Genomic DNA, 26,818 nt, shown 5'->3' on the forward strand with positions numbered 1-26,818 from the left:
AGAGACTGTTTTATGCGTGTTTGGTGGCCGTTTTATTCATTTTAAATTAGTTCAATTATATTTTACGTGGCTAAAGAAAGTCTTTGCGCTTTTTTCTTCAGGATCACTTTCATTCATTTCTAGAAGGGTATTACTTTATTGATCAAGTTCTTAGAAACAGTTCCAAAGTTTAGATCTTCAAGTTTATTAATCTGTTTGAAGATACATCAATTAATACCTCAAAAAATTTAAATTACTGAAACCAGTTAGAGAAATTGTTCATATCCAGAGTTTATCAATCATTTAGTACTATCAATACTGCTCCTAGTTTCTGGTGACATTCTCATACTTTCAATTTTTGCCACATTTATTGTTTACATTCACAATTATACCAATTCTTTTTACACAGATTTATAGAGAAAGAAAGGAGAATTCAATTTAATTACAAAAATGTCTGACGAAGCTTCCACTATTAATACTTCATTCCATAGTACTTTATCAAATAATACTCCAAGTTCAAATAATGAATCAAATGAATTGAATTCATCATCAAAAAGATCTTCAATACTTCAAAATAAAAATTCTTCAATTCACTTGGCTACACCAAAAGTATCAAAGTCTCAATTGGATGCTTTAAGTGCTTCACCTGGTTCTTTACCACGTCATCCGGGTACTTTAGATGTCACTGCTTTAGCAAGTTCAAGAAATTCCCTAATTGATAATGATGAAATTGATTCAATTAAAGGTGATCAAAATAATTTAATTTTAAATTCCGATACTAAAAGTATTTCAAATGGAAATGTTGATCAAATTCAAAATAATATCAATAATAATATAGAAGATCTAGAAGATCCTGATAATAGTAAAACTTTAGATCCTGGTAAAAGAAAACAAGATCAAAGAGTTAATGAATTAATCAATTCTTTAGATGAACCAATTGATTTTAAAAGAGTTAGTACAATGTCAACATCAAGCTCAACAAATTCTTCTGTAAGGAGTTATAATTCTGTTCAAGAAGATAATTCAAATACAAATGATGATATAACTGTTGGAATTGTTAATACTGCCACAGCAACAACTTTCCAAAGAGCTACTCCAACTACAAGACAAATTAATAATGAATCACCAAATCATAATGAATTAAAACAAAATAAAAGTTCAAATAATATAATTGAAGAATTGAATCTTGAAAATGAACCAAGAATTAAAGAAGATAATGATGAAGAAGGTACAATAACTTCAAAATCTCAAATTAATGAACAATTTTCTCAAATTTCAATAAATAACAGTAATAATAAGAATAATACTTCAATTTTCAATCATCAAAATGATCATTTAAAAGAAAATTCACATGATTCAGATGACCAATTCAAACAAAAAACATTAAAGGATCCTGTTAAAATTGAACCTTATCAATATAATAACAAGCGTGATACTGAATTAACAAATTCAACAATTGATACAACTGATAATTCAATAGATTCAAGAAATAATGATGATGATAATAATGACGATGATGATGATGATGATCAATATAAATCACCTTCACCAAATGGTGAAAGTACACCATTACAAACTTCAAGTATAAATTCCAAAGAAGAAAATCCAGTTGAAAATGAAGTTGAACAAAATCATATTCAACCACCTCCAGTTATTAAAACTTCTTCTCATAATGTTGGATCTCAAGAATTACTTGCCCCAGATGATAATAATGATATTCCACGTGCTAGTGGTACTAGTGCAACAGCTGGAAATTTAACAGCTTCATCATTTGTTTCCACTGCAACAGGTTCAAATTTTGAACAAAAAATTATTGATTCATATGGTGGTAATGCTTCATCATCAGATAATTTACCATCATCATCTAAATATTCAGAAAATTTCGATGATGATTTGAAAAATTTCGAAAAACCAATTGCAACTTCTTCAAATGTTAATATACCAAGTCTTGGTTCAAGTGGTACAAATTTAAGTGAAGAAGTTGGTGATATTACTGTTAGAGAAGAAGATGAACGTGATGTTGAACAAGATGATTATAATCAAAAATCTCAACAAACTCGTGATTATAAATTTCAAAGTACTTCAAGTTCATTTGCTTCAAAGAATCATAGTTATATAACAAATAAATCTTCAGATTCTTCCTCAATACCCACACCAAAAATGATTTCAACTCCAAAAGCTCCACAACAACAAGAACCACAACAACAATCAAGATCAACTTCAAATCCAACAACAACTGCAACTCCAATTCAACAATCACATTTATCAAAAACTGGTATAAGGTCTGTAAGTTCACCATTTACATCAAAAAGTTCACTTGATAATCAAAACTTATCACAATCTGGTAAAAAAAGAAAAAGTGGAGGTAATAAAGTTAAAGGAGTTTTTTCAAATTTTGTTAATAGTATGAGAAGTAATAGTTCAAATTCTCATCAAGATATAAATAAATATTCAAGTGGTTCATCATCTTCAAGTTTAAAAATTTCTACTCCTTATGATGCAAAACATGTTGCTCATGTTGGTGTTGATAAAGATGGTCAATATACTGGGTTACCAGAAGAATGGGAAAAATTATTAACATCAAGTGGTATTACTAAAACTGAACAACAACAAAATCCTCAAGCTGTTATGGATATTGTTGCATTTTATCAAGATCAAACTCAAAATGCTGATAAAGAAGTTTTCAAGAAATTTAATCCTCCAAGCTCAAAATTAGTTTCAACTCCTTCATTTAGAACTCCAAAACCTACTCAACAAGGTCAATTTTCATCAACTTCTAATACAACAACTACACCTCAACATCAAGGTTTATCAACACCACAACAATATCAATCATCTGCTTATAAACCTTCAATTACAACATCATCACCTGAAGCATCAAGAGATCGTCAATTCATTCCTTCAAGACCTCCACCAAAACCTCCTCAACAATCATCAATTAATGCAACTCCAAGTATTGTTTCTCCATTATCAAGATCAAGATCTGTTATGAGTCAACAAACAAAATCACCAATTTCAACACCTCATCAACAAAATTCACATTCATCAATTGTTCCACAACAACAAAGATTTACAAATCAACATCATCAAACGCCTCAAACACCACAATCTTATCATCAATCACCAAAACAACAATCACAACAACCACAATCACAAATACCTCATCGTGCTCCACCTCCAGTACCAAAACATACTAATGAAATAATACCTGATGAACATCCAATTGAGAAATCAGAACAACCTCAACAACAACAACAAAATAATATTAATCCACCACCAATTCCAAAAGATCAACCAGTACGTGATCCTCAACAAGCTGCAATAAATGCACAACGTAAAAAAGAAGAAAAGAAACGTAAAAATGCACAAATTTATGCAAAATTAGCAACAATTTGTTCTGAAGGTGATCCATCAAAAGTTTATAGAAATTTAATTAAAATTGGTCAAGGTGCTTCTGGTGGTGTTTATACAGCATATGAAGTTGGTACAAATCTTAGTGTTGCTATAAAACAAATGAATTTAGAACAACAACCTAAAAAAGAATTAATTATAAATGAAATTTTAGTTATGAAAGGTTCAAAACATAAAAATATTGTTAATTTTATTGATTCATATCTTTTACGTGGTGATTTATGGGTTGTTATGGAATATATGGAAGGTGGTTCATTAACTGATGTTGTTACACATAGTGTTATGACTGAGGGACAAATTGGTGCAGTATCAAGAGAAACTTTAAAAGGTTTACAATTTTTACATTCAAAAGGTGTTATTCATAGAGATATTAAATCTGATAATATATTATTATCAATGAATGGAGATATTAAATTAACAGATTTTGGATTTTGTGCACAAATTAATGAAGTTAATTTAAAAAGAACAACAATGGTTGGTACACCATATTGGATGGCACCAGAAGTTGTTAGTAGAAAAGAATATGGACCAAAAGTTGATATTTGGTCATTAGGTATTATGATTATTGAAATGATTGAAGGAGAACCACCATATTTAAATGAAACTCCATTAAGAGCATTATATTTAATTGCAACAAATGGTACACCAAATTTAAAAGATCCAGATTCTTTAACAAATTTAATGAGAAGATTTTTAAATTGGACTTTACAAGTTGATCCTGAATTAAGAGGTAATGCTATTGAATTATTAAATGATGAATTTATTTTACAAGCTGATGATGTTAGTTCATTATCTCCATTGGTTAAATTAGCTCGTATGAAGAAATTATCTGAAAAAGATGATGAATAAAATTTTAAAAATGGACAAAATTTATATATATAGTATATTATATATGATTTAATTTCAATTACATGTTAATAATTATTTATACGAAATCTTTGTAAATTATTGATAAAAATTATAAAACTCCTATATATATGATTTAAACACCCAAAATTAATTAATTAAAATAATACAAAATTATATATAATACAAAACACATGTAAATCACAAATTAAATCATAAAAAACAAAACAATCCAGAAAAAACAAAAACACTAAATAACAAGCTAATAATAAAGAAATAAAACTTAAGGAGCTAATTCATCTTATTATAGAAGATCTGTTAAATTAATTTCCTTTCTTTTTATTCATAATTTAGCTAACGCTAATTGATTATTCTTCTTCATCATCTTCATCCCAATCATCATCAGATTGACCTCTTGTTTGAACAAAAAACAAAGAAGCATCATTTTTACCTTTATTAACAAATTGATAAAAATTTCCCATTGGAATTTCAAGTGAACAACCTTTTTTAATAATGAATACATTTCCTGATAAAGTAACTTCAATAACTCCTGAGATACAATAAAATACAAAATAAGTTGTATCTGTTCCCTTTAATGATTTTATACCACCTGGTGGTATTAACATCATCCCCGTTGCAATAAAATCTCTATTTTTATCAAATAATATAGCTAATTTAAAATTATCAGTTGATGATTTAACTTCTGATGTATAAGTTTCAGTACCTGGACCCCATGCAATTAATCGATCATTTTTTAAATCTGATCCATGTCCTTCAAATGCTTCAATATTTAAATAACCTTTTCTAAACCATTCTGTACCTGGTAATTTTGATATATCATTTTCTTCTTCTTCATCTTCCTCTTGTTCTTCATCATCTTCAAAAATTGGTGGTTGATATGTTTGTTTTTTATATCTACCACCACCAGGTGTTGTTGGATTACTTCTTCCATTAACTCTATTCTTAGAACTTGCCCTGGATGGTTGTCTTGATGTATGTCTTGATGAAACTTTTGATGAAGATCTTGAGGGTAATGGATCAACTTTTTCATCAATTGTTATAATTTTTTTCAAAGTTGGTACATAATCACCTTTAGATTTTTCATAAATTGCCTTTTCATTTCTCCAAAATGCTAATGGTGGGATTCTAACTCTTGAAGATCTTCTTGTTGGTTGTTCTTTTAATTCTTTATTTCTTGATTGAGATCTTGATTCTTGTTCTTTTCTTAAACTATTTATATCTATAATATGTTCTCTTGAATTTGGTGAATTTGGAACATTATTTCTTTGAAATTTATTTACTCGATCATTTTTATTAATTGATGGTTGTTGTCTTGATCTTTTTGGTGATGATGCTTGTTGTTGTTTTGTAGGAGGTCTACCTCTTCTTTTTGGAGGTTGAATTTGTTCTTCACTATCATCAGAATCATATTGATTTGTATTCTTATTTGATTGAATTTGATCTTCATCAGAATCACTTATTACTCTATCATTATCAATTTCTTCTTCTTCTTCTTCAGTGGAATAATGAGTTGATCTTGGTGGAGTTTTAAGTTTTGATGATTTTGATGGTTTTTTATTTAATGCAATTTTTTTTGAAATTGAAGAAATTGATTTTGAATTTGGTTTTGAATTTATTGGAGATTTATGTATAATTGAATTTCCTGATGATTTATTACCAATTGATTTTCTTGCTGAAGATCGTATAGTTAAATTTTTTTCTAATTCTTGTTGTCTTTGAGAATAAGATTTTGAATTTACATCAGGACTTGAACTTTCAGATGATACAAATAATGATTGTTTCGGTGTACCTGGTTGTTGTTGTTGTTGTTGCTGCTGTTGTTGTTGAGGATAAACTTTATTATATTCATCAATATCATTATTGGCATCATTACCAAAAGATATATCAAAATTTTGATTATTAAAGCTTTCATTATCAATCATTTTAATATCACCTCTTGATTCATCATCAATTTCCATATCATCATCATCTTGATCATTATTACTATAATCTTGAGGATTTTCAATTGCATCATCAAATTGATCACTGTCATCACTATTGTTATTATTATTATTATTAGATCTATTATTGAATATATCAGAAGTTGAATTTTGATGATTATTTGATTTAGTTGTTTGTAAGGGAGATTTTAATGGAGAATTTCTAATATTTGTTTGATTTGAATTTGAATTTGAATTTTGTGAAGGAGGGAATATTATTCTACCATTTGTATTTATATTATTGGGCTGATTTTGTTGATTATGATGTTGTTGTTGTTGTTGTTGATTTCTAATGGTTTGATCATCTTGAAAGAAATCATCAACATCTTCCATATTATGTTGATCTCTTTTAACATTTTCTTTTGCCTTTAATCCAGTTTTCCTAGATTTGACACCAATTTCTGAAAAATCCATAGTTGAAAGTGTATGGACTTGATGGAGTTGATGGGATTGAATGGATAAAGTAGTTGATATGGATTTGATGTAATATGATATGATTATTCAATTGAAATTATTATGATCAACCGTTAGGGGAAATAATAAAGGTTATAATATTGAAATCAAAGCACCAGCAAAGTGATAGTATAATTTTTGTTATGGGACTTTCTTCAGCAGTTTATAAGATACCCTTTTCTTCCCTATGCGATTGAATAGCACTCTGTTGTTGTCAATTGTGTTTATTTAATTCTTGTTTTTTCTTATTAAATTTCCATTGTTTTGTTTATTTTTGTTTATGTTTTCAAAATTTACGCGATGTTTTGAAAAATGAATGATTACGTAATTGATTATGTAATTTTAAATTCCTAAATTTAATTATGTAATATTCACGTGATTTATTGATTGTGTAATTATGACGTAATATTTTTGTTGATTACATAATATTTGTGACTGTGATTACATAATGCACACGTTGGCTATGATTTCTTTTATACTCAATAATAATTATTTGAAATAAAATGAAAATAAAATGAAAACATTGGGAAAAAAATAATTTATAGTTGAAATTTTTGGTGGATAAACAGTCAGATACTTGATATTCATACACACACTCATTCATATTCAATACGGTCTGTTGCTCTTGTTGCTGCTGCTGCTGCTCTTCTGTTCTTGTGTTCCTGCATTGATTTTAAACTTCAAAAGTCTCAGATATTAGACACTTTGTATTGGGCATTGAAAACTTCCATACTCAACTTCCATACCATCAACACATATGAAATAAATCATGTCTTCCACTCGCTCATTACTTCATAGGTTAACAAAAATAAATAATAAATTCATATTAGCAATTGTTATTTCAATTTCATTAATATGCTTATTAACAACGTCTTCATCAAGTTCAAATTCATTTTTACCAAATTTAAATACATCTCATCCAAATGTTTTACAAAAAATCAAATCAACAAGTGATAATAAACCAAGTAATATCATCACTGATTCTCAAGGTTATGAAATTTTAGATTATGATCGTGAACATATTAAATATATTTCACCTGAAATTATTGATTCAATTTATAATAATACTGATTTAGATTCTATTGATTGGACAAAATATGCTTATATTCTTTATGCAACTTCAACAAATCATATGTGTAATGCAATGATGATTTTTGCAGAATTAAGAAAATATGAAACTCGTGCTCAATTAGTCTTGTTAGTTAATAATAAATTCTTGGAAGATCCTATAAAACATGAATATGAATTTAATACTTTAACAAGTTTTAGTAAAAAATTTAATGTCTTGTTAAAAGCAACCCAAGTTAAAACAATGAATGATAAACAAGATGTTAATATTTGGATTTCAAGTTTTACAAAATTAATGGTTTTCAATGAAACTGATTATAATCGTGTTATTTATTTAGATTCTGATGCTATACTTCCTCAATCAAATTTAGATGAATTATTTTTCATACCACATACTAAATTAGCTTCTGTTACTGGATATTGGCTAACTCAAGAACGTTATGCTAAACAAGAATATTTAAAATATCATGCAAATCAATATAATTTTAAACCAAAATCTCAAATGGAAAAACAATTAGAAATGAATGAATTTATTTCTAAAAACATTTCACCTTTTCAAAATTCCAAGGGTTTTTTACCAATAAATAATAAAGCTAATGAAACAACAATGGAATTCAAGATTAATGAATTGAATTTCCAAAATAATTTATATAATAATTTACCAAATTTCCCATTTTTAGATGAATATTCATTTACAAATATTATAATGGTTATTGAACCAAGTAAAGAATTATTTCAACGTATTGAAGCATCATTTGATCAAAGAAAAAAAAATGAATTTGATATGGATATTATAAATTTTTATGTTTTCAAATTAATTAAATCATTAGAATTACAAAAAGATAGAGCCAAACCCCAAATTGAATCTTTGGAAGATTTTGATTCACCAGAATTTTTAATTTTACCTCATCAACGTTATGGTGTATTAACATCAGAATTAAATACTGTAACAGATCATAAATCATTTTTAGCAGATCCAATGGATCAACCATTTGTTTATCAAAAACATGGATTAATCACAGGGGATAATGAACCACCATATTATGATTTATCAGCAATTGAACAACAATCTGAAAAATTTATTCCAAATATTAAATATTTACATTATTCAGATTTACCAATACCAAAACCATGGATTGAAAAAAAAATTGAAGATAATTATATGTCAAATAGATTACGTTGTTCAAATCATAAAGATTTTATTAAAAATCCAAATAATAAAAGAGTTAAACCAAAAGGTACTACTAAAGATTGTTCCGCGGGGAAATATTGGGAATATAGTCATGAATTATTTGAAAAAATTAGAATGGATGTTTGTGGATTAAGATTAAAATGGGTTGATGGGAATGCTTATACAAATGATCAAAATTGATGAAAGAATATCATAATGTATATTTGATGGAAAGTTATAATAAAAAGGTATAAAAAAGGTATAAAAAAGAAATAAAAATGTCTCAATTCATATATAAAAAGGTATAAAAAGTTATAAAAGCTAAATATTCAATCAAAAATAGTATAAAAAGTATAAAAACTGTTATAAAATTGCTATAAAAAGTATATAAAATGGTTATAAAAATGGCTATCAAAAAGTATAAAATATAAAGTATAAAAATGGCTAGTATAAAGGTATATATAAAACTTTACAAAAAATATATATTCATAATCTTTTCAGTCCTATAACAACAAATCTTGCTTCTTCTTCCAAGAATTTATATCTAGATTTATTTAATAAAGCTTTAATACTTGCTCTAATCTTTGAAACACCTCCATCACTATGTAAACCTTTCCCTGTGATTACAATAAAAGGATCAGTTTCTCTTGCTTTAAATCCAGAATCTGATTTCCCAATTAATTCTCTTGCTCTTAATTCATCTTCCCACCATTCATCTAATGCAATCATTGTTGTCGCTTTTGCGTTTCCCACATGAAATCTATGTAAATCTAATCTATTATCTTTTTTGCAATTATTTAATTGATCTCTTCTTAATTTATATTGAAATTTATCTAAATCATTATCTAATTTAGTATATTTATATGAAGTTTGATATTTTGGTTTATTTAAAACTGGTTTAAATTTTGATTCTTGTAGTAAACTATTTGTTGTTGCTGTATGGAAATTTGATTGTTGTTGTTGTTGTTGTTGTAAAAGTTTTAAACTTTCTTCATCTCTAAATGTTTTGGAAACATTTTCTGGATTTTCAATAATTTTTAAAATTAAATTCATTGATTTTTGAACTGAACCTTTAAAATGAATTAAAACTTTTTCATTAAATTCCCAACTAATATTTAATAGTCTTGGATCTTCATTAATTAATGATGATAACTCTGCTAATTCTGTACTATTTTCATCTAATATATAAGGTTTTTCATCGATTGTTGTCTTGGTCTTGTTATTTTCTAATGATGTATATGCATTGAAATTGTTATTTCCTGTGTTTTTATTATTTGTTTGAACTCTACCACCTCTTGGTAATGATCTTTGTTTCAATTTTGATCTTTCTTTTTGTTGTCTTTCCTTTTCTTCTTTATCTCTTTGATTATATATTATATCAATTAAAGTTTCAGCCATTTTACGACCATTTTGATGATAATAACTTTTAACTTCATTTGTATCAGTCATTTCAGTTAATGACATAATTTCTGAAATTTCATCATTTATTGAAGCCCAAGTTCTATTTGATGATTCAACTTTTGAAGTTAATTCATCTTGGATTTTCAATTCATTTTGTATTTGATGGATAAAGCCTTGGTTTAATAATAGATCTGAAGCTTGTTCAAAGTCATAATTTGATTCTTTTAAAGCATTTGTTATATCTTCAACTTTATAATCTGGGAACATTTCAGCTAGGGATAATATTTTATAATCTTGAGAATCAACATCAACTTCTTCCTCCTCTTCTTCCTCATCATCACCATCATCAGATCCCTTTGAGCCCATACCACTGATTAAATATTCACTAGCTTTGTTTAAATCACCTTCACCATATTCTAAAGCATCAAAGATTTGACCCCCAGGAAATTCAGGGAAACATTCTTTCAAGATGTGATAGTTTGGATCAACATCAACAAAATCCAAAGGAGCAATATTACGCGGTGTGTTGTTTAAAGGTAGCTCATTGTGTTCAAATTTCCTTAACGACATCTTTATAGATAGATCTTGTTCTAGTTGTTGTATCTGTTGAAGTTTTGTTGATGTTTCAAAAGTTGAAACAATATTTTTTTTTTGTTTTTCTTTAGGAGTTCCATACAAAACAGAAAATACTCTCGTACGAGAACAGAATTTAACTATGGAGAACAAAAATGAGTTGATTTTAAACTACTGAGTGATTTTACTACAATTACTATAGAACCTTTCAATCCATGGTTTTATGTTATGATCATGTTCTCTTTTGAAGGTGTTCACTACTTATGTAGTCTAAATGGTTATGTTCGCTTGGTAGCTGATCCTATATAAACAATAATACCCAAACATTTTGAGAAATTTAAACAACTGATACTCATCATGCTGGATGACTATTAGGAACTACAACAAGATGGTAAAAGCATACACAGGATATATCTATGATCTTTATAAAGACCCTATCTTATTTGAAGACACAATTGATAATTTTAATGAATATCTACCACAATCTTTAACTAAATTTAAATTACAAAGTTTATTCAGAATACGTCAACAAGAGAAATTGGGGACAAAGAATGAATATTATCTTGATGTTAATAATAAAGAGGAACTATGCAATGGTAAGTTTCCATACCTTTGCTGGCTTTATAATAAAAGAAGAGAACTAACTTAGCTTGATAGCTATTTTTAAAATAAAGTCGAAGTTTTGTATATTAGGGGAAGATCTAAACTCCAAAATTGTTGAAAGACTTAAATTAAAAAAAAATGAAAGACCAAAATACTTTAATTCATTATGGAAAATCTTTATCACAGCTCAAATAAGTTATGATTTCCCTCAAACTGATGATGATGATATTGATTGTTATAAAGTGATGGAGGATAGGATCAATTCTAATAATCTTTCAATATTCAATCATTCGTTCAAGAATATTAAGTTCCAATCCGTTGAAGAAATCAAAAATGATGAACTCTATAGGAATATTCATGAACTAGAACTATTTATTGATTATTCATTAAACAAAATTGATGAAATGAAAGCTGAGGAGGGATTAAGGTCATTATTAGATGTGCTCTATTCAAACCAGTTATATGTCTTTAATTTAGGATTAGATCTAGGGAGGGACATCAAACTTAGAGCTGAAGCCATGGATAGACTCATCTTGGAACCAATGTTTCGGTTTATTAGTTATTTACTTTCAATTGATAATGATATTCGTTTTGAGACTTTTGATAGGTTCATTGAAAAATCAAAACCCAGTTTAATTTGGGATTCTTTATCCTCTATGGATGATGATTTTGGATCATACCCTAAAAACCTTAGAGATGAAGAAATGTTTCATTCACATATATCAGATTTTTCACTTAATTTATTTGATTCAAATTGTTCAAGAATACCAATATGTGGGATTGATATAGAAGGTTGGGAGTTTTCAAAAATACTTGAAAATAATAATAAAAAAACTGATGGTAATTTTGCCAATTTATCAAAAATTTTCCGTCAAGTTGCTCCATTTCAAATATTTGGAAAATTCAATAGTTATATAATTAGTAATTTCAATAATACTATATATCTTGAATATCCATTAAAAGATGGTAAATGGGAAAGTGATAATGAAGAAGATGTGTTCATTGCTGGTGCTCCTGTGAGATATAAATTATTTGATAATAATGCTGATACACCAGCTGATTCTTTTTCAATTCAGCTTTCGTTGTTGTTGAAAATTTATGATACTATTAGAAGAAAGTTATGTACAGATTCATGGTTAAAAGATTCAAATGGTGATGATTTATTAAACCAAGGAACATATAGATCATTGGATGAAGGTTGGAATGAAAAAAAATTCAATCCATTTGTTATATCACAATTTAATCACGGGTTTAAAAAAAATGTTGCATTGAATAAAATGGAAATGTTACAAGAGGAGGAAATAAAAGATTTTAAAAACACGAGGGCTTCAAAAAGGTTAAAACTGCAAAAAGAATCAGAAGGTGATAAAATTTTTGATTCAACAAAACTTTTCCCAACTAATGTCAGTTTGAAAACTTCAAATTATGAATTATTAGAACAATATTCATACTTTAGAGGTATAAAACTTATTATTGATCAAACTTCCATATTTAAAAGTAATACGTCAAACATTTCGAATAAAGTATTCTTCAAAATGTTTGATTTAGCTAATGTAAAATATCTTCATTGGTATAGAACTATTGTTGGCATGCCATATTATGAAGATGAAGCTAAAGAATTTAATCAATCCGAAATTAATGTATTGTTTACATTAGAAGATCATTCTAAGAATTTCAAGCACATTTTGGAAAATATAAAAGAAAGTTATATTAAAGAAATTACAGCTTTGAAAAAGATTAATCATTGGAATTCAACACATGGGAAATCAGATCATATTAATACACCTAATTTACTACAATATGGATGGACTAATCTTGAATTGTTATCATCAGAAGGAAAATTAAAATATTCTTATTGGGGGCCATTCATTTGTACAGAATGTCTTGAATTTATAAATGATAATGAATATGAAAAAAATTCTCAAAGGGAAAAGAATTTGAATGAACAAATTAAAATTCTTTATAAATCTGGGATTGATCATAATGATATAAGGAAGTATAATTATTGTTTTGATGAATATGATAATGCATATTTGGTCGATTATGGACAAAGTATTATTGATGATAATCGATATCTTGAGAATTATGATCTTCAAAAAATTGATCCAGATGAAAAATTTCTTTAAATGTTTATTCACCATAACTTCATTATGACTTTTTTTTTTTCAATTTTTGAAATTCATCAGATTTTTAGATGTTTTGATAAAGTTTGAGGCCTCAATTGTGTTTGTTTATTACAAGTGTTGAAATACCTTTATAAGCTGATAAATAACCACATCTATTAAGGCAAATGTTGTCCAATGATGGATCTACTCTTTCTTGTGTTGTGCAAATACCATTAAATAATAACGATGTTGAAATTTTGTCTTCATTAAGCATCAAACAGATAATATTGTTTAATTTCTTGAAAGTTTCATCTTCAGTTTTAAAACATCTATGTGGAATTTTCATCCTGGAACATTTTTCAAAGGTCAACAATGACCGAGAACCATATTCAATACAAGAATCAGCAATCTCATCAACAGTGAAAATTTCATCATAAATATCTCTAAATGGCGTTTGCTGATACAACTCTTCATTTGACTTGATATTTTCAAATTTGATTCTTTCATCATCGAGATAAATTTGATAACATTGATATATATGTAAAAGTTCCATGAAATAAACATTGAGTGGGAATTTTTGATTATTCATGTGTCTTTTGTAAAAAGAACCACGTTCTGTCTCATAAATATATCTAGTTCTCAAATTACCATCTGGTTCTTGTTTCCATCTACAACCTTTAAAATTATCATTGTGATTGGTGACACAGAGTCCATTTGTTTCTGATTGAAACATTTCAATCTCAGTATTTTCAGGTTGCTTTTTTCTTTTATCAATTATACTTTTAATTAAATCATCAATAGATAATTCTGAGCCTTGAATTTTCCCAGGTGTATACATGACTTGTTCAAACCCATCAAATATGGAAATATCCATTGAAATATTTTTAATCATATGTTTCAAAACAGATTCATCATTATTTAAAATATTTTCAAATAAAAACTCTATATCATTGAAAGATGAGATAAGTATTGTATTGGTTTTTTTCTTTATTTCTTTATGTATAGGGCCCAAAAAAATTTCAGCAAATTGAGCAGTTTTTGGAATTACTTCCAAAAATTCAAATTCATGTTTAATACCTTCCTGTAAACGTTCATAAATCTTATAACCATTAACACATGGTTTATGTGGATAATCTGGTCCATATTTCAAAAAATTAGAATCATTTGCTTTAATCTTATCAGTTTTAGTTAAGATCAAAAGAAGCTGTAATTTTTCAAACTTTTTATATAATCTTGGAGCTATACTATGATAAAATTGCTTGTTAATTCTTATCAATACTTTAGGATCAGCACCCATCATTATTATATCATTCCAAATTTCTAATGGTAGTTCACCAGTTAAAGTTGGATTTTTTTTCTCAGTATTGTCTTGATCATTCTTCTTTTTATCTGTTGGATCTTTCTTTGGACATTTATCTACCATAACTTTAATGGTTCTTTTACTTTTTGAAAATCCTCTACCGATACAATGTTTTATAGGATAATGACATGTTTTCACCCTCCAATAAGAATGTAAGACTGGTTGAATGTATTCCGATGCTATTTTTTCTCTTAAACTTTTGTTTTTTTCTTCACTTTCTTCACGGTCATAATAATGATCTAAGAATTTAGGGAAATATTTTGGTAAGATATGACCTTCAACAGTATTTTTGATTGAAGCAAATAGCTTATAAGAATGTGGCATGATCTATGTTTTTTTGAAATAATATTGGTAAAATTATGTGTCAAATGCTGAAATTCTTGCTTGGTAGTGTTGATTTTGGTTAAGCTCAGGTGGTCTTTTTGTAATTGAATTGAATATAACTGAGCAGTTTCACATCCTTTATATATGACTTCAAACTGATCATTTTCTGTTGTCAACTTTATAAATGAAAATCTCTCATGATATGAACTCACTTATCTTCATCTGTCATCAAGGCTGGTCAAATAAATCTACATAAAGTATTGATTGAGAGGTTTTCAAAACCATGTATTGAATTTGAAATATTATCAGGCTTCATCAAGAAGTTGTTGTTGCATTTTTCCTGGTTTTGATTATAGCTTTTAATAAAACTAACCATTTAATTAATTCATCTTCATTTTCTGCACAAAATCGTATTCTTTTCATTGGTGTTATAATTAACATACAATATAATTTATTTTTACTTAAAGGATCTAATTCCACAACATCAATTAATTCATTCAAATTAATCTTTTTATATGATTTATTTGATTCATAATCTTTCAAGTTTTTATAAAAAATCATTGAACGATTTGTTAATATTATATAATATTTTTTCCATTGATTGTAACGTTTTTTCAGCCTTAAAAGATAGCCTTTAGCTATTAAATGTTCAGGTGAATCAAATGATAATGAATTATATGTAGTTTCTGGATCTTCATTAACATTTGGAATTTCATCATTATTAATCTTATTAAATATGGAATTTTCAGGTATTGGGGGTGGTAAACTATGATTTATGGAGAAATTTGAATTATTTGCATGAGATGAAACATTATTATGATGGAAGCTTGAATGACTTAATCCACCATCTGATAATCCACTTGTAAAATTATCATCTGTCCCTGAGAAATTCAATCTATGTAATTCTTGACCAATTTCTTCAATTTCTTCATCATTACCATGATCTTCTTGATCAATTTCTGGGTTATTACCTTGATTGATATCCTGGTTAGCATCTTTAATCACCAAATTTTCTGATATTTTCCTTGGTTTGAAGAAATTTTTGGAACCATTATTGAATTCTTCATCATCATTTAAATTAAGAATCATTGTTAATATATTAAACCAAGAATTAAATTCCTCCAAGGTTAATGATCTAAGATGATAAATACGTTCATTTGTAACTATAATGAAATGATTGGAATGATTATCAGGGATTTTACTGAATGATAAGATATTACCAATGGGTATAACTTTTGATGCTTTATATTCTTTTGAGTCCTTATAATAAGATAATTGATTTCTTCTTAATACCCACCATTTTTTTTGCCAATTTTTAGATTTATTTCTTTTCAATAAATATGATGAAATTAGAATTTCATGTTCATTAAGATTTGAGTCAGCCATTATATTTTTGAATTGGGTATAATCATTAATACAATGAAAAGTGTATGGTTTTTCCTGTAAAATTATTTTAATATTATTCTCTCAAAAGTTTCGTTCAATTTTGTGTGGGATGTTCAATTTTTGCTATTATTCGGAAATGCTGAGTCAATGCTGAGGTAATCGGCGTAGTATAAACTAGAATCATCAACAATTATGAGAAGTCTTTAATTTCTATGTATGTTATTGGTATTTGAATTCATCTTTTGATTCTCTGTTTATTTGCGCATAAAATTCTGAGTTAAAGTTCTTGAAAGAGCATGTTTAACTGTACGTATTTATGTTCTCGTATTAATTTCTCGGATTTTGTCGGCCAGCTATAGATGATGATGCTTCAACCGTCGTGAAATGAGTACAATAATGAGTTCATGACAATTTAACTAGCTATTTAATCTGCTCTGCTCTAGTTTATAAATAACCCACAGGAGTTCTAAATTTCAAAACTTCAATCTTATCTTTTATTCCCATCTTTATCAGCTTCAGAAACAAGTATTAATAACAAAGTACAACAATAGAACCCTTACAAAAATGAACATTATAAACTTATCAAAACAATCCTCCGAGCTATCAGCTCCTTGGAAATCTTACCTCACTGTTCCAACCCCCAAATCATTGATTTCCAGGCAAATTGCACCACCCGCCATTCAATCATGTTTATCCTCTAGGTATCACAAATCATCAATCACTCGAAAGGTAAACTCTAATGTGTTTTCAGCCTCCACTGATACAAAAGATAAAAAAGCTACTAAAGAAGAAGCAACCACTTTTGGTGTTTTTCCTCCAGAGCTTTGGTTTGAAATCATGAACTTAAATGATGATGTTGGTATGCTTGTTACATTAAATAAAACTTTTTACCATACATTTTCTCCCCAGATCTATGGTAAATTTGAGAGCTTGATTCTATTGTTGGTTATAAGTAGTACAAAGCAAATGAAATTAAATGATGAAATATTCATGTCAAAGGTTGGAATTGAATTTAAAGATAAACTTTCTCAATGTTATAAAATATGTGAAAGACAAAAAGAAGGTGCACATTATGATTATGAATACATTGATGTTGGAACAACTAAAGACTATTCTAATATTGATGGGTTTGAATCAAAGAAGATAATTACATCTCATAAAAAAATTGAAAGTTTGTTTAAACATATCTTACCAAATGATCAATTAACTCTTACAAAATCCATAAAGAGTATTTCTCTTGATATTTCAATCTTGGATGGATATCATGATCTTATTGGATCAAAAGGATCTAATCTGAAACAAGATTTAAAGAAATCAAAGAAAATGAATGGTGTATTTGAACAAAGCATAAGATTACCAAGAGTCAATGTTGATAATGGTGTTGGATACGTACCTACAAGTGATGAGCCATCATTCCCTGAAAAAGTTTACACAACAGAATTAACACATTTGAATCGTGTCTTTGATTATATAAATTCAAATAAAAGACAAAATATGACAAAATTTATAAACTATGATGATTTAAATTCAAAGAACCCTTTTGATTTTTACTTAAACTATTGTTCATATAAAAACGGCAGTCCATTGATCCTTAGCAATTTTCAATACTGCAGAATTTTGAGAAATTTTGAAGAGAAATCCCAATTGATAAAAATATTGAATAGAAACTTTGCTTCAAAATCTCAAGTGAATGATTTATTACATCAAATAATTGAAACCATGACAATGACATCTAGTTCAAACTCCTCTTCTTCAATAGATACTTCACTTTTAATCATTGGATTTGATTATGGAAACGAAAACTTTGAAGAATCTTATAAAAGAGAAAGAAGGAGAAGTATAACTAGTCAAAAACCAATAATGACATTGTTGAATAAAAGTCCTTTCTAGCTTTTAATATGAAGCTGTTTTCCTTATATAATGAATTACATAATCAATTTTTCTAATTTTCAATTTCCTTGCATTTCCGTAACACAAAAATCATTAACTATGACAGCGGCTAATTAAGTTTTTACTATATAAGGTTCAAAATCGCCACTTCTTTTTAAAACTTGATCTATTCATGATGGCCAGCTAGATTTTCGCTACTGCTAAGCACTTGCTAACAATAGCTAAGCATATCATTGTTGAATTTAGTTTAATATGCTGCCTTTTATTGATTTACCATTTGGGATGGGGTGTCTGACCATAGTTCTTAAAGATTCAATTAAAAATTTAAATCCAATTTCAAACATGTTTTCTATGCTCAAGATAGGTTCCATGCATTCAGATTTTTTTATTCCAATTTTGTTGTTTCAAACAATTGATACAGATTATACATTCACTAAAATTAGTCAATTTCACAAGAGAATCAATAAATCGAAACTTGCCATGTTAAATACCATTTTATTACCATCTTTGATGGAATCAGATTTATTTAATTTTGAAGTTGCTTACTTCCAGCCAACAGACAATTTAAAGGCTGAGATTTTCAATTGTTTGATGAAAAGGACAGATCTGGTATTAAAAGGTATCAACCATAGACTAATGGATAATAAAGTTTTACTTGAAAATATTACCCAGTATTTAGAGATGTATCTAAACTTGAGGATTAGATTAATGAACTTAAAATCTGAAAGATTTAGCTACTATTCCCATCATGATATTACTAAAATTTTTGAAGAAAACACTGTATTGGACATTAGAGGAGAAAATGATAACATGAACTTACTTAAAGGACCTGATGAAAACCTAGAAAATGCAACAAGAGAAGATATTATTCTGGATATAAGTGATCATTTCATTTCACAAAACTATCAAAACATTTTGTCTAAATATGTCAAATATTTTGTGCATGGGGAAGATATGGAATGTGAAAAATGTTTAGATAAGTTCATTACAAAAATTATAGTGGAATTAGAAGTACTGATACTGAATATTGATTCAGAAAAGTTGATGGAGTGTTACAAAATGAAAAAAAATGACTTCAGATTGGCTATCAGCTTTAAAATTGAGGAAAAAATCACTTCTTTCAAATCACTTCATTGGTCTAAGATAAAATTTATTCCATTGCAAAATTTAATCAATTTTTCAAAGTTGTCCCCAAATGAAAAATCAGCTATAATGAGTATTCTTGAAGCACCATCTGTTAATTATCATTAGATTAAAATAAATTATGAAGAACCAAGAAAATCCATCAAGATCATATTAAATTAATAAATCAATCAGAAGTTAACATATAAATTTACTAAAAATAAACTTGCTTGATGCGATTGTTCCAAAATTTGAAAATCAGCATCCATTAATTTTCTTTGACTGTAGTATAACTAGCACTAAATTATCTTACAAAGTGAAAACCAAGTTTCAGTAGTAGTGTATGATTCACCTTGTTTTTCTTTATGAAATTTAGATCTCAATTTGAACTCTTTTAATTAAGTAATCTTGAATGTTATATGATCTTAAATCACCTCCATTCGAATCCCTGAAGCGGGATTCATTATTTTCGATCATTATGTAATATCACGAATATCATAGCTACAGCCTACAAGTAATTAGTGGACAACTACTATCAATAATCGCTAGTATTGAAACAAATTTCATTTGCCTCCATATAAGCTTCAACTTTGAAAAATGGTCCATTGGAGCCTCACTTTTTTCAATACAAGAACTCATGAGTTATGATGATGATAATGATGTTTCAACGATCTTGCAATGAGTTTAAATGATAAGTTCCTGTTGTCAATGAATTAAGTCATTTTGTTGAGTTATCAGAAATCTAAATAACTACAAGATTTTTAAATTTCAAAACTTTTATTTCATGTGTTCTATCCATATTCATTCTTTAGAAAGCAAATATCAATAAAAAAGTATAACAACATGCAAGTATGACCCTTACAAATGTGGATATCGAAAGTTTATCTAAACAATCTTTTGATGATTTAGCTTATTGGAAATTTTGGCTTAACCCATAAAAAATTGATTATCAAACATTTTTTCCATATGTGATGCAACCACTGCTTATGTTCGAGGTATCACAAAAGTTGAATCAATCATGAGTTAAATTCTGGTATTCATTATATTCTTACAGCATCTACTTTTGGTGTTTTCCCTTTAGAGATTTGGTATAAAATTTTGAGATTGGGTGATAATATGGAGATTTTGATGGCTTTAAATAAAAGTTTCATCGAGCTAGTTTATCTAATTATTGAAACTTGAGATGGATTGATATTGTGTATATGAATAATAGATGTAAATAACATAAATATAAGTTATTGGTAAATATTTAGTATAACAATGGAGATTTAACTTTAGTTTCAATCAAATAACAGTAAGAAATTATGAAGATTATACAAGGCTAAGGTTTTATGATATGATTGTATATTTCATAGATCAATTGGCTAGCTGCTCAGAAACAGCGGCTAAGATAAGTAGCTTGTAATAATAATAATAATAATATAGTAATGGCATTTTGTAGAACTACATAGAATTCAAAACAGGAGAGTATCACTTATCTTGTAATATACCAACCCTATCATGATAATTTATACGACATTCAATAGATGATTAAACTTGTCCTAATAGTTCAACTTATAATGGAATAAACTAGGGATCTCAGGTCTAACCATTGAATAATAAGCAGTATATATTAATAAGGGGTAGTTTCGTTAGATTCAATTCCAGCACATACAATTATCAATTAATCAATCACTAATGAACATGGCGGCTAATATCAATGGATTGTAATATATGGAATGAAATCGATAATTATGGAGAGCTACTAAAGTATTGAAAAAGAAGAATAACAAAACGTTCATTAGATCAGAGAACCTTTAATATAAAGATCATCTAAACTAGACGTCTTTGTCACATTTTTTGATGAAATATCAATTTTGCATTAATTGTACCATCAGAATAAAGAAAAGATGAAATATACAGGAAATCATTAATCAGGCTCCCAACGAACTTTGCTTCAAATTTCAAATTACATACACAGATTTTGACATTAACGAGAAATTTCGATAAATGAACCATTTATCAGGTTTTTTTTGAGTAATTCAAGTAGTAAAAATTAAAAACAAATATTATGAAAAAAACAGGATATTCTAAAATATTTATATTCCAGAAAATTTCAAGTAGCTAATCCCTAAGGCCGTAGGCGTTAATAAATTCTTGGAAATTTATAGATCACAGTTTCAATTGTCACAGCGGCTAATTAATGAATCGGTGGCAAGTACAATGAGTCTACATCTATCAAATGGAAAAGAAGATAACAAAACTTTTATTCAATAATTGATCCTTTGCAAGATTCATTCACTTCCCTTTATATCGTTTCATAGATCATATTCTAAGCCCAGCTATACCTGTTGGCGTGAGTTATAAGTTCCATGACATAACAACTCATGTTCACCCAATATAACCATTGAACTTGCAATTCTTTCTTATCTATGAGCATTTACTACTAGTTAGATGCTTAACTTGTTAACCAAACTGTATAGATATTATATTGATCTTTGAAATAGTATATATGTTCTCGTATTAATATCTCGGATTTTATCGGCCAGCTATATAGATGATAACATGAACGGTCTTAAAATGAGTTCAATAATGAGTTCAATAATGAGTTCAAGAATACGTTGATGAATTGAGTACTTAAAATAAGTGAATACTTTTATTTTCTCTGATATAGTGTATAAATAAACCACAAGAGTCCTAAATTTCAAAACTTCATTCTTATCTTTTATTCCCATCTTTATTAGCTTCAGAAACAAGTATTAATAACAAAGTACAACAATAAGACCCTTAAAAATATGAACATTTTAAACTTATCAAAACAATCTCCCCAGCCATCAGCTCCTTGGAACTATCACCACCTTTTTCCAACCCCCAAACCATTGATTTCCAGACAAATTGCACCACCTGCCATTCAACCATGTTTATCCTCTAGGTATCACAAATCATCAATCATTCAAAATTTGAACCCTGATGCTTTTTCTAAAATAAATAATGAAACTGCTGAAAAAGAAGCATCTGCTTTTGGTGTTTTCCCCTTAGAGCTTTGGTATGAAATTATGAGCTCAAATGATAATGTTGGTGTGCTTGTTACATTAAATAAAAGTTTTTATAACGCTTTTGCTCCCCAGCTTTATGGTAAATTTGAAAACTTAAACTTGTTATTGGTGATTAGTAGTACAAAAAAGATGAAGCAAAATGATGAATTATTTATTTCAAATGCAAAAGTTTTTTTTAGAGATAAGCTATCATGTTATGATGAAATTTGTGAAAGATACCAACAAGGAACTGATTATGATTATGAATATATTGATGTGGTACCAAATGAGGAAGAGTACCGGGATAGTATGGAACTAATTAATTCAACAAATAAGGTCATTACATCTCATAAGAAAATTATAGAGTTATTTGAAAATATCTTAACAAATGATATATCGTTTATCAAAAAAATCATAAGAAATCTCACGATAAATATATCAATTTTAAATGGTTATAATGAGATTATTAGCTCCAAACATTCAAAAGTTAATAGAACTTTAAGGAAGATAAATAAAGTGGATGGAGTGGAAAAACATCATATCAGACTACCAAGATTTGAAGGTTCAAATTGTTTAAGACAAAACCGTCCAAATTGTTCCAGAAATCGTTATTTTAATGATCAAGATTCTACCTTTTTCCCAATAAATGTGTATTCAAATGAACAATCACACTTGGCTGTTGTTTTGGAAACTTTCGCCTCTGATAAAAAAAATTATATGAGAAACATTCATAGTTCAGAAGATCTTGAGGGCAATAATCCATTTTATGACATGTTTAAAATCTGTTTTGAAGGTAAAAATATCCCAATTAATGATCGTATTATTGAAGGAGGTGCAAGATTCTCGACAGATTTTCAATCAATGGCTCATAAAGTTAAAGTGATTAATAGAAAATTTGAAAACAAATCACAAGTTGAACATTCAATCATTCAAATTGTTAAAATTATGACTTCTGATAAATTCATGTCTTCAATCAGTACATCACTTTCACTTATGGGATATGAAGATTCATCAAATAATTCAAAAAAAGGACCTCGAGATTATGTACTATCCGATCTCAAACCAACGATAACTTTGGTGAATAAACCATCAAGAGCTACACATATGTGAAGGTTTATAGAAAATTCAATACATATTCTTTATAGTTTCTGGATGTGATTAAGGTAATATGTAGCTTTCATTCGCTTAAATGAATCATCTACTATACAAGATCTAGTAGATGTTGAGGTTCGAAGTTACGTGGGTCTAACATTTTCACTTCAACCAATTTGAATTGGATGATGGATCCATCACAAACACAAAACCAGATTACTATGACAGCGGCTGATTGAGTTTCCACTTTATAAGAGTACAAAAATCACCACTTCTTTCATAAAATGGGTTGAATTGGAGATCAATATATGCTCAATTGCTAAGGAAAAGCTAACTATTTGCAAAGATGCTTGCAGCTCCACCAATTATCACGCATACAACTACAAGCAACCACATAGGTATACAACATCATGGTTTGATTAAGTTCTTATCTACAAATAAAAATCCTGTACTGAATCTACAATCCGCTTTGATTAAAGGTTTGCTTATTGACAAGTCAAAAATTTGCAAAAACTTCATGAGAATCCATAAAAATGGTAAAAGAATAGAAATGGTTGGGATACCATATTGTGAAAACAAGATGTTATCGGTAAAGAGATGGGATTATTTCAATGCTACATTATTAAAGCAATTAGAGGGACTTCTGGATTCAAACCAATTATTCAACACATGTACACCATTGTCATCTCAAAAATGCTCAGAAATATTCAATTTCTTGTTAAAATCCATTTTAGCTGGTGATATCAAATCAAAGGTAATACATCATGGTCATTTAGAATACCTCAATGAAGGGACTTATTTTAAAGATGATTTGAATGATTTCATTGATAATTTTATAAGATTAAAAGTTCAATTGAGAAAATTTTATACTTCATTGTATTTTTTGAATGATGATGACATACAACATATGGTAGACTATTTAGATGCTTTTGACTTATTTAATTTAGACAATTTCATTCCATATCAATCACCCTGTTGTTTAGAACAATCAATTGCGTTGGTGGGGTTATTAAAAAATCAAATCAAGAAAAATCAACAGGTTTTAAACTTCAACTTTTTAAATCATTTCATTTTAAACAACACTGTTCAAGCACAAGAACTCGTTGTAAAATCTTCTGAAAGAATCATAAGCGTTGCTATAAAAAAATCATTGAAAGTTCAAGGAGTTTTCTTCTATGACTATGAAGATATAGAAAAGAATGATAAAACTGGTGAATTTTTAAAAAATTTGAAATTTATAGTTCACTCTATATTGGATGTTAACATAATGCTGTTTATGAAGAGTAAATCTTTGAACGTTACAGTCGTACCAATCAGTAAAGAAGATAATGAGCTTCAAAAAGAATTAGTATGTGGAAAGCCTAATTATATTGGTAGAACTTGTCAAAATGATGATGAATTGGATTCTATGGCTATTCACCATGATATATTAGGGGGATATGAATACCAGAGATTAATGCTGCTGTCTGCTGGTAGCTATATGATAGATTAATTGATTGAATAATCTATATTCATTGGTAATGGTGGTGGTGGTGGTGGATTTATTATGTTATGAAACCTTTATATGTGTCAATGAGTTATATAGATCAAAAGTACAAATGAGTTTATCTAAGTATTGAAATGGATTGTTAATATGTATAAATGGTAGATGTAGATAACTTAAATATAAGTTCTTGACGAATATTTGGCATTATTTAAATTCTCCTTTAAATTATTATGAATTTATGTTATAATACTTAATCAGAGTTGATATAATCGACAACAGTTAAGCAGCTACGTGATAACTTTTATACCTCTGTTTAACTCTACAGGTAACTTTTATCTATGGCTTGTTCTCTATAGATAAGTGGCAAGGTAATTTGATGCTAATGGGCTTGTATTTATAGTAGTACTAGTATAGTTGGTGGTTGGTGGCAAGGGGTAGGGGGTCGGTGTGACACGTACAAGTACAAGTTGGCGGTATAGACATCGAGTTGGTGGGTTACAACGCTACAACGTATAGATAGCTACTAAGGCGTATTGAAAAAGAAGATTAACAAACGTCTATTATTAGAGATCTTTTCTTTCAAAGATCATCAATTATATAAACTTTATGTTTATAAATTTGTATTTTTAACTTATTCACTTATTCCATTGTAGAGAATAAATATTGAACAAATAAAGTTAGATCTATGAACCTGAAAAAGTTTAAATTATTTAACGAATTCCTATTACCATTCATTTATGAAAACAGAATGCCCTGTGGTTTGAGCCTAGTACAGGAACAGGGAATTGCGAAATTTCTAGAGAATGGATTTTTAGTGAAGAGAACAGGCAAAGCGGTATGGGCCACGCTATATACTACAAAGTTAGTAATAAACTATACTCCATGATTGGGAACCCCATTCTTGTTGTTACAAATGTAACTATATAGAACATCTAATGGGAAATTAATTCGTTTATATGAGTTAATGGATAATCAATCAATACCTAGAATTTTATAAAAACCTTGAAAATCAGCATCCATTAAATTTTTCTTTGTTGTAGATGAATTACAGAAAGAGTAGTGATTATGTAATCGTTGATCAAATATAAATATTCATAATAATTAATATTTAGAAGTAAATTTGCTTAAATATCAAAATTGAGTGTTTTATCTTTTAAATAAAAATTATAATATATAGGAATCTGGTATCAAATATTATATCTATGCCCTTTAATTCACATAAGAATGCTGTTTGAAATTCTGAAATTTTGAATTTTGAAATAAAATGATACTTAATAAATTTTAAATTACACTTCAAAATATAAACATAGAATATTTCTAAATTTTCAAACTGAAAAATATAAAGAAATTGGCATACAGATACACAATAGTAGCTTCAATATACATAATTAATTGACTTCATCACCCTTTTGTCTTTAAAAAAATTGATGTTTTGCTTGATTTTAATAATTCCAAATATAATTTATTAAATCCGACTAAATCCGCGCATTCTTAGTAAGCAGTATAAGGAAAACCATATAGATATAGAGATATC

The 26,818-nt window shown here is 27.9% G+C and overlaps 11 protein-coding genes across 11 annotated transcripts; 7 read left to right on the plus strand and 4 right to left on the minus strand.

The window, feature by feature from the left end:
- Window positions 1–429: 429 nt before the first annotated feature.
- On the plus strand, window positions 430–4,239 carry STE20 (mitogen-activated protein kinase kinase kinase kinase STE20; the record flags this gene model as incomplete). The annotated part of the gene is made up of 1 exon (XM_011275822.1): window positions 430–4,239. One exon carries the CDS (start codon window positions 430–432, stop codon window positions 4,237–4,239), a length of 3,810 nt encoding a protein of 1,269 aa, XP_011274124.1.
- Window positions 4,240–4,604: 365 nt separating this feature from the next.
- MIF2 (Mif2p) lies at window positions 4,605–6,650 on the minus strand (the record flags this gene model as incomplete). The annotated part of the gene is made up of 1 exon (XM_011275823.1): window positions 4,605–6,650. The coding sequence occupies one exon, from the start codon at window positions 6,648–6,650 to the stop codon at window positions 4,605–4,607; it is 2,046 nt and encodes a 681-aa protein (XP_011274125.1).
- An 808-nt stretch (window positions 6,651–7,458) lies between these two features.
- Window positions 7,459–9,129, plus strand: BN7_3578 (Glucose N-acetyltransferase 1; the record flags this gene model as incomplete). Its single annotated transcript, XM_011275824.1, has 1 exon — window positions 7,459–9,129. One exon carries the CDS (start codon window positions 7,459–7,461, stop codon window positions 9,127–9,129), a length of 1,671 nt encoding a protein of 556 aa, XP_011274126.1.
- Window positions 9,130–9,414: 285 nt separating this feature from the next.
- CUE2 (Cue2p) lies at window positions 9,415–10,899 on the minus strand (the record flags this gene model as incomplete). The annotated part of the gene is made up of 1 exon (XM_011275825.1): window positions 9,415–10,899. The coding sequence occupies one exon, from the start codon at window positions 10,897–10,899 to the stop codon at window positions 9,415–9,417; it is 1,485 nt and encodes a 494-aa protein (XP_011274127.1).
- An 851-nt stretch (window positions 10,900–11,750) lies between these two features.
- BN7_3580 (uncharacterized protein) lies at window positions 11,751–13,631 on the plus strand (the record flags this gene model as incomplete). Its single annotated transcript, XM_011275826.1, has 1 exon — window positions 11,751–13,631. One exon carries the CDS (start codon window positions 11,751–11,753, stop codon window positions 13,629–13,631), a length of 1,881 nt encoding a protein of 626 aa, XP_011274128.1.
- Window positions 13,632–13,722: 91 nt separating this feature from the next.
- On the minus strand, window positions 13,723–15,294 carry CUR1 (Cur1p; the record flags this gene model as incomplete). Its single annotated transcript, XM_011275827.1, has 1 exon — window positions 13,723–15,294. The coding sequence occupies one exon, from the start codon at window positions 15,292–15,294 to the stop codon at window positions 13,723–13,725; it is 1,572 nt and encodes a 523-aa protein (XP_011274129.1).
- Window positions 15,295–15,609: 315 nt separating this feature from the next.
- Window positions 15,610–16,680, minus strand: OPY1 (Opy1p; the record flags this gene model as incomplete). Its single annotated transcript, XM_011275828.1, has 1 exon — window positions 15,610–16,680. One exon carries the CDS (start codon window positions 16,678–16,680, stop codon window positions 15,610–15,612), a length of 1,071 nt encoding a protein of 356 aa, XP_011274130.1.
- A 564-nt stretch (window positions 16,681–17,244) lies between these two features.
- Window positions 17,245–18,570, plus strand: BN7_3583 (uncharacterized protein; the record flags this gene model as incomplete). Its single annotated transcript, XM_011275829.1, has 1 exon — window positions 17,245–18,570. One exon carries the CDS (start codon window positions 17,245–17,247, stop codon window positions 18,568–18,570), a length of 1,326 nt encoding a protein of 441 aa, XP_011274131.1.
- Window positions 18,571–18,912: 342 nt separating this feature from the next.
- BN7_3584 (uncharacterized protein) lies at window positions 18,913–19,821 on the plus strand (the record flags this gene model as incomplete). The annotated part of the gene is made up of 1 exon (XM_011275830.1): window positions 18,913–19,821. One exon carries the CDS (start codon window positions 18,913–18,915, stop codon window positions 19,819–19,821), a length of 909 nt encoding a protein of 302 aa, XP_011274132.1.
- Window positions 19,822–22,466: 2,645 nt separating this feature from the next.
- BN7_3585 (uncharacterized protein) lies at window positions 22,467–23,816 on the plus strand (the record flags this gene model as incomplete). The annotated part of the gene is made up of 1 exon (XM_011275831.1): window positions 22,467–23,816. The coding sequence occupies one exon, from the start codon at window positions 22,467–22,469 to the stop codon at window positions 23,814–23,816; it is 1,350 nt and encodes a 449-aa protein (XP_011274133.1).
- Window positions 23,817–24,144: 328 nt separating this feature from the next.
- BN7_3586 (uncharacterized protein) lies at window positions 24,145–25,290 on the plus strand (the record flags this gene model as incomplete). The annotated part of the gene is made up of 1 exon (XM_011275832.1): window positions 24,145–25,290. One exon carries the CDS (start codon window positions 24,145–24,147, stop codon window positions 25,288–25,290), a length of 1,146 nt encoding a protein of 381 aa, XP_011274134.1.
- Window positions 25,291–26,818: the final 1,528 nt, after the last annotated feature.

Source organism: Wickerhamomyces ciferrii, contig 00101 (genome assembly GCF_000313485.1).
Source record: "Wickerhamomyces ciferrii WGS project CAIF00000000 data, strain NRRL Y-1031 F-60-10, contig 00101, whole genome shotgun sequence".
NCBI classification, from domain to species: domain Eukaryota; kingdom Fungi; phylum Ascomycota; class Saccharomycetes; order Phaffomycetales; family Wickerhamomycetaceae; genus Hansenula; species Hansenula ciferrii.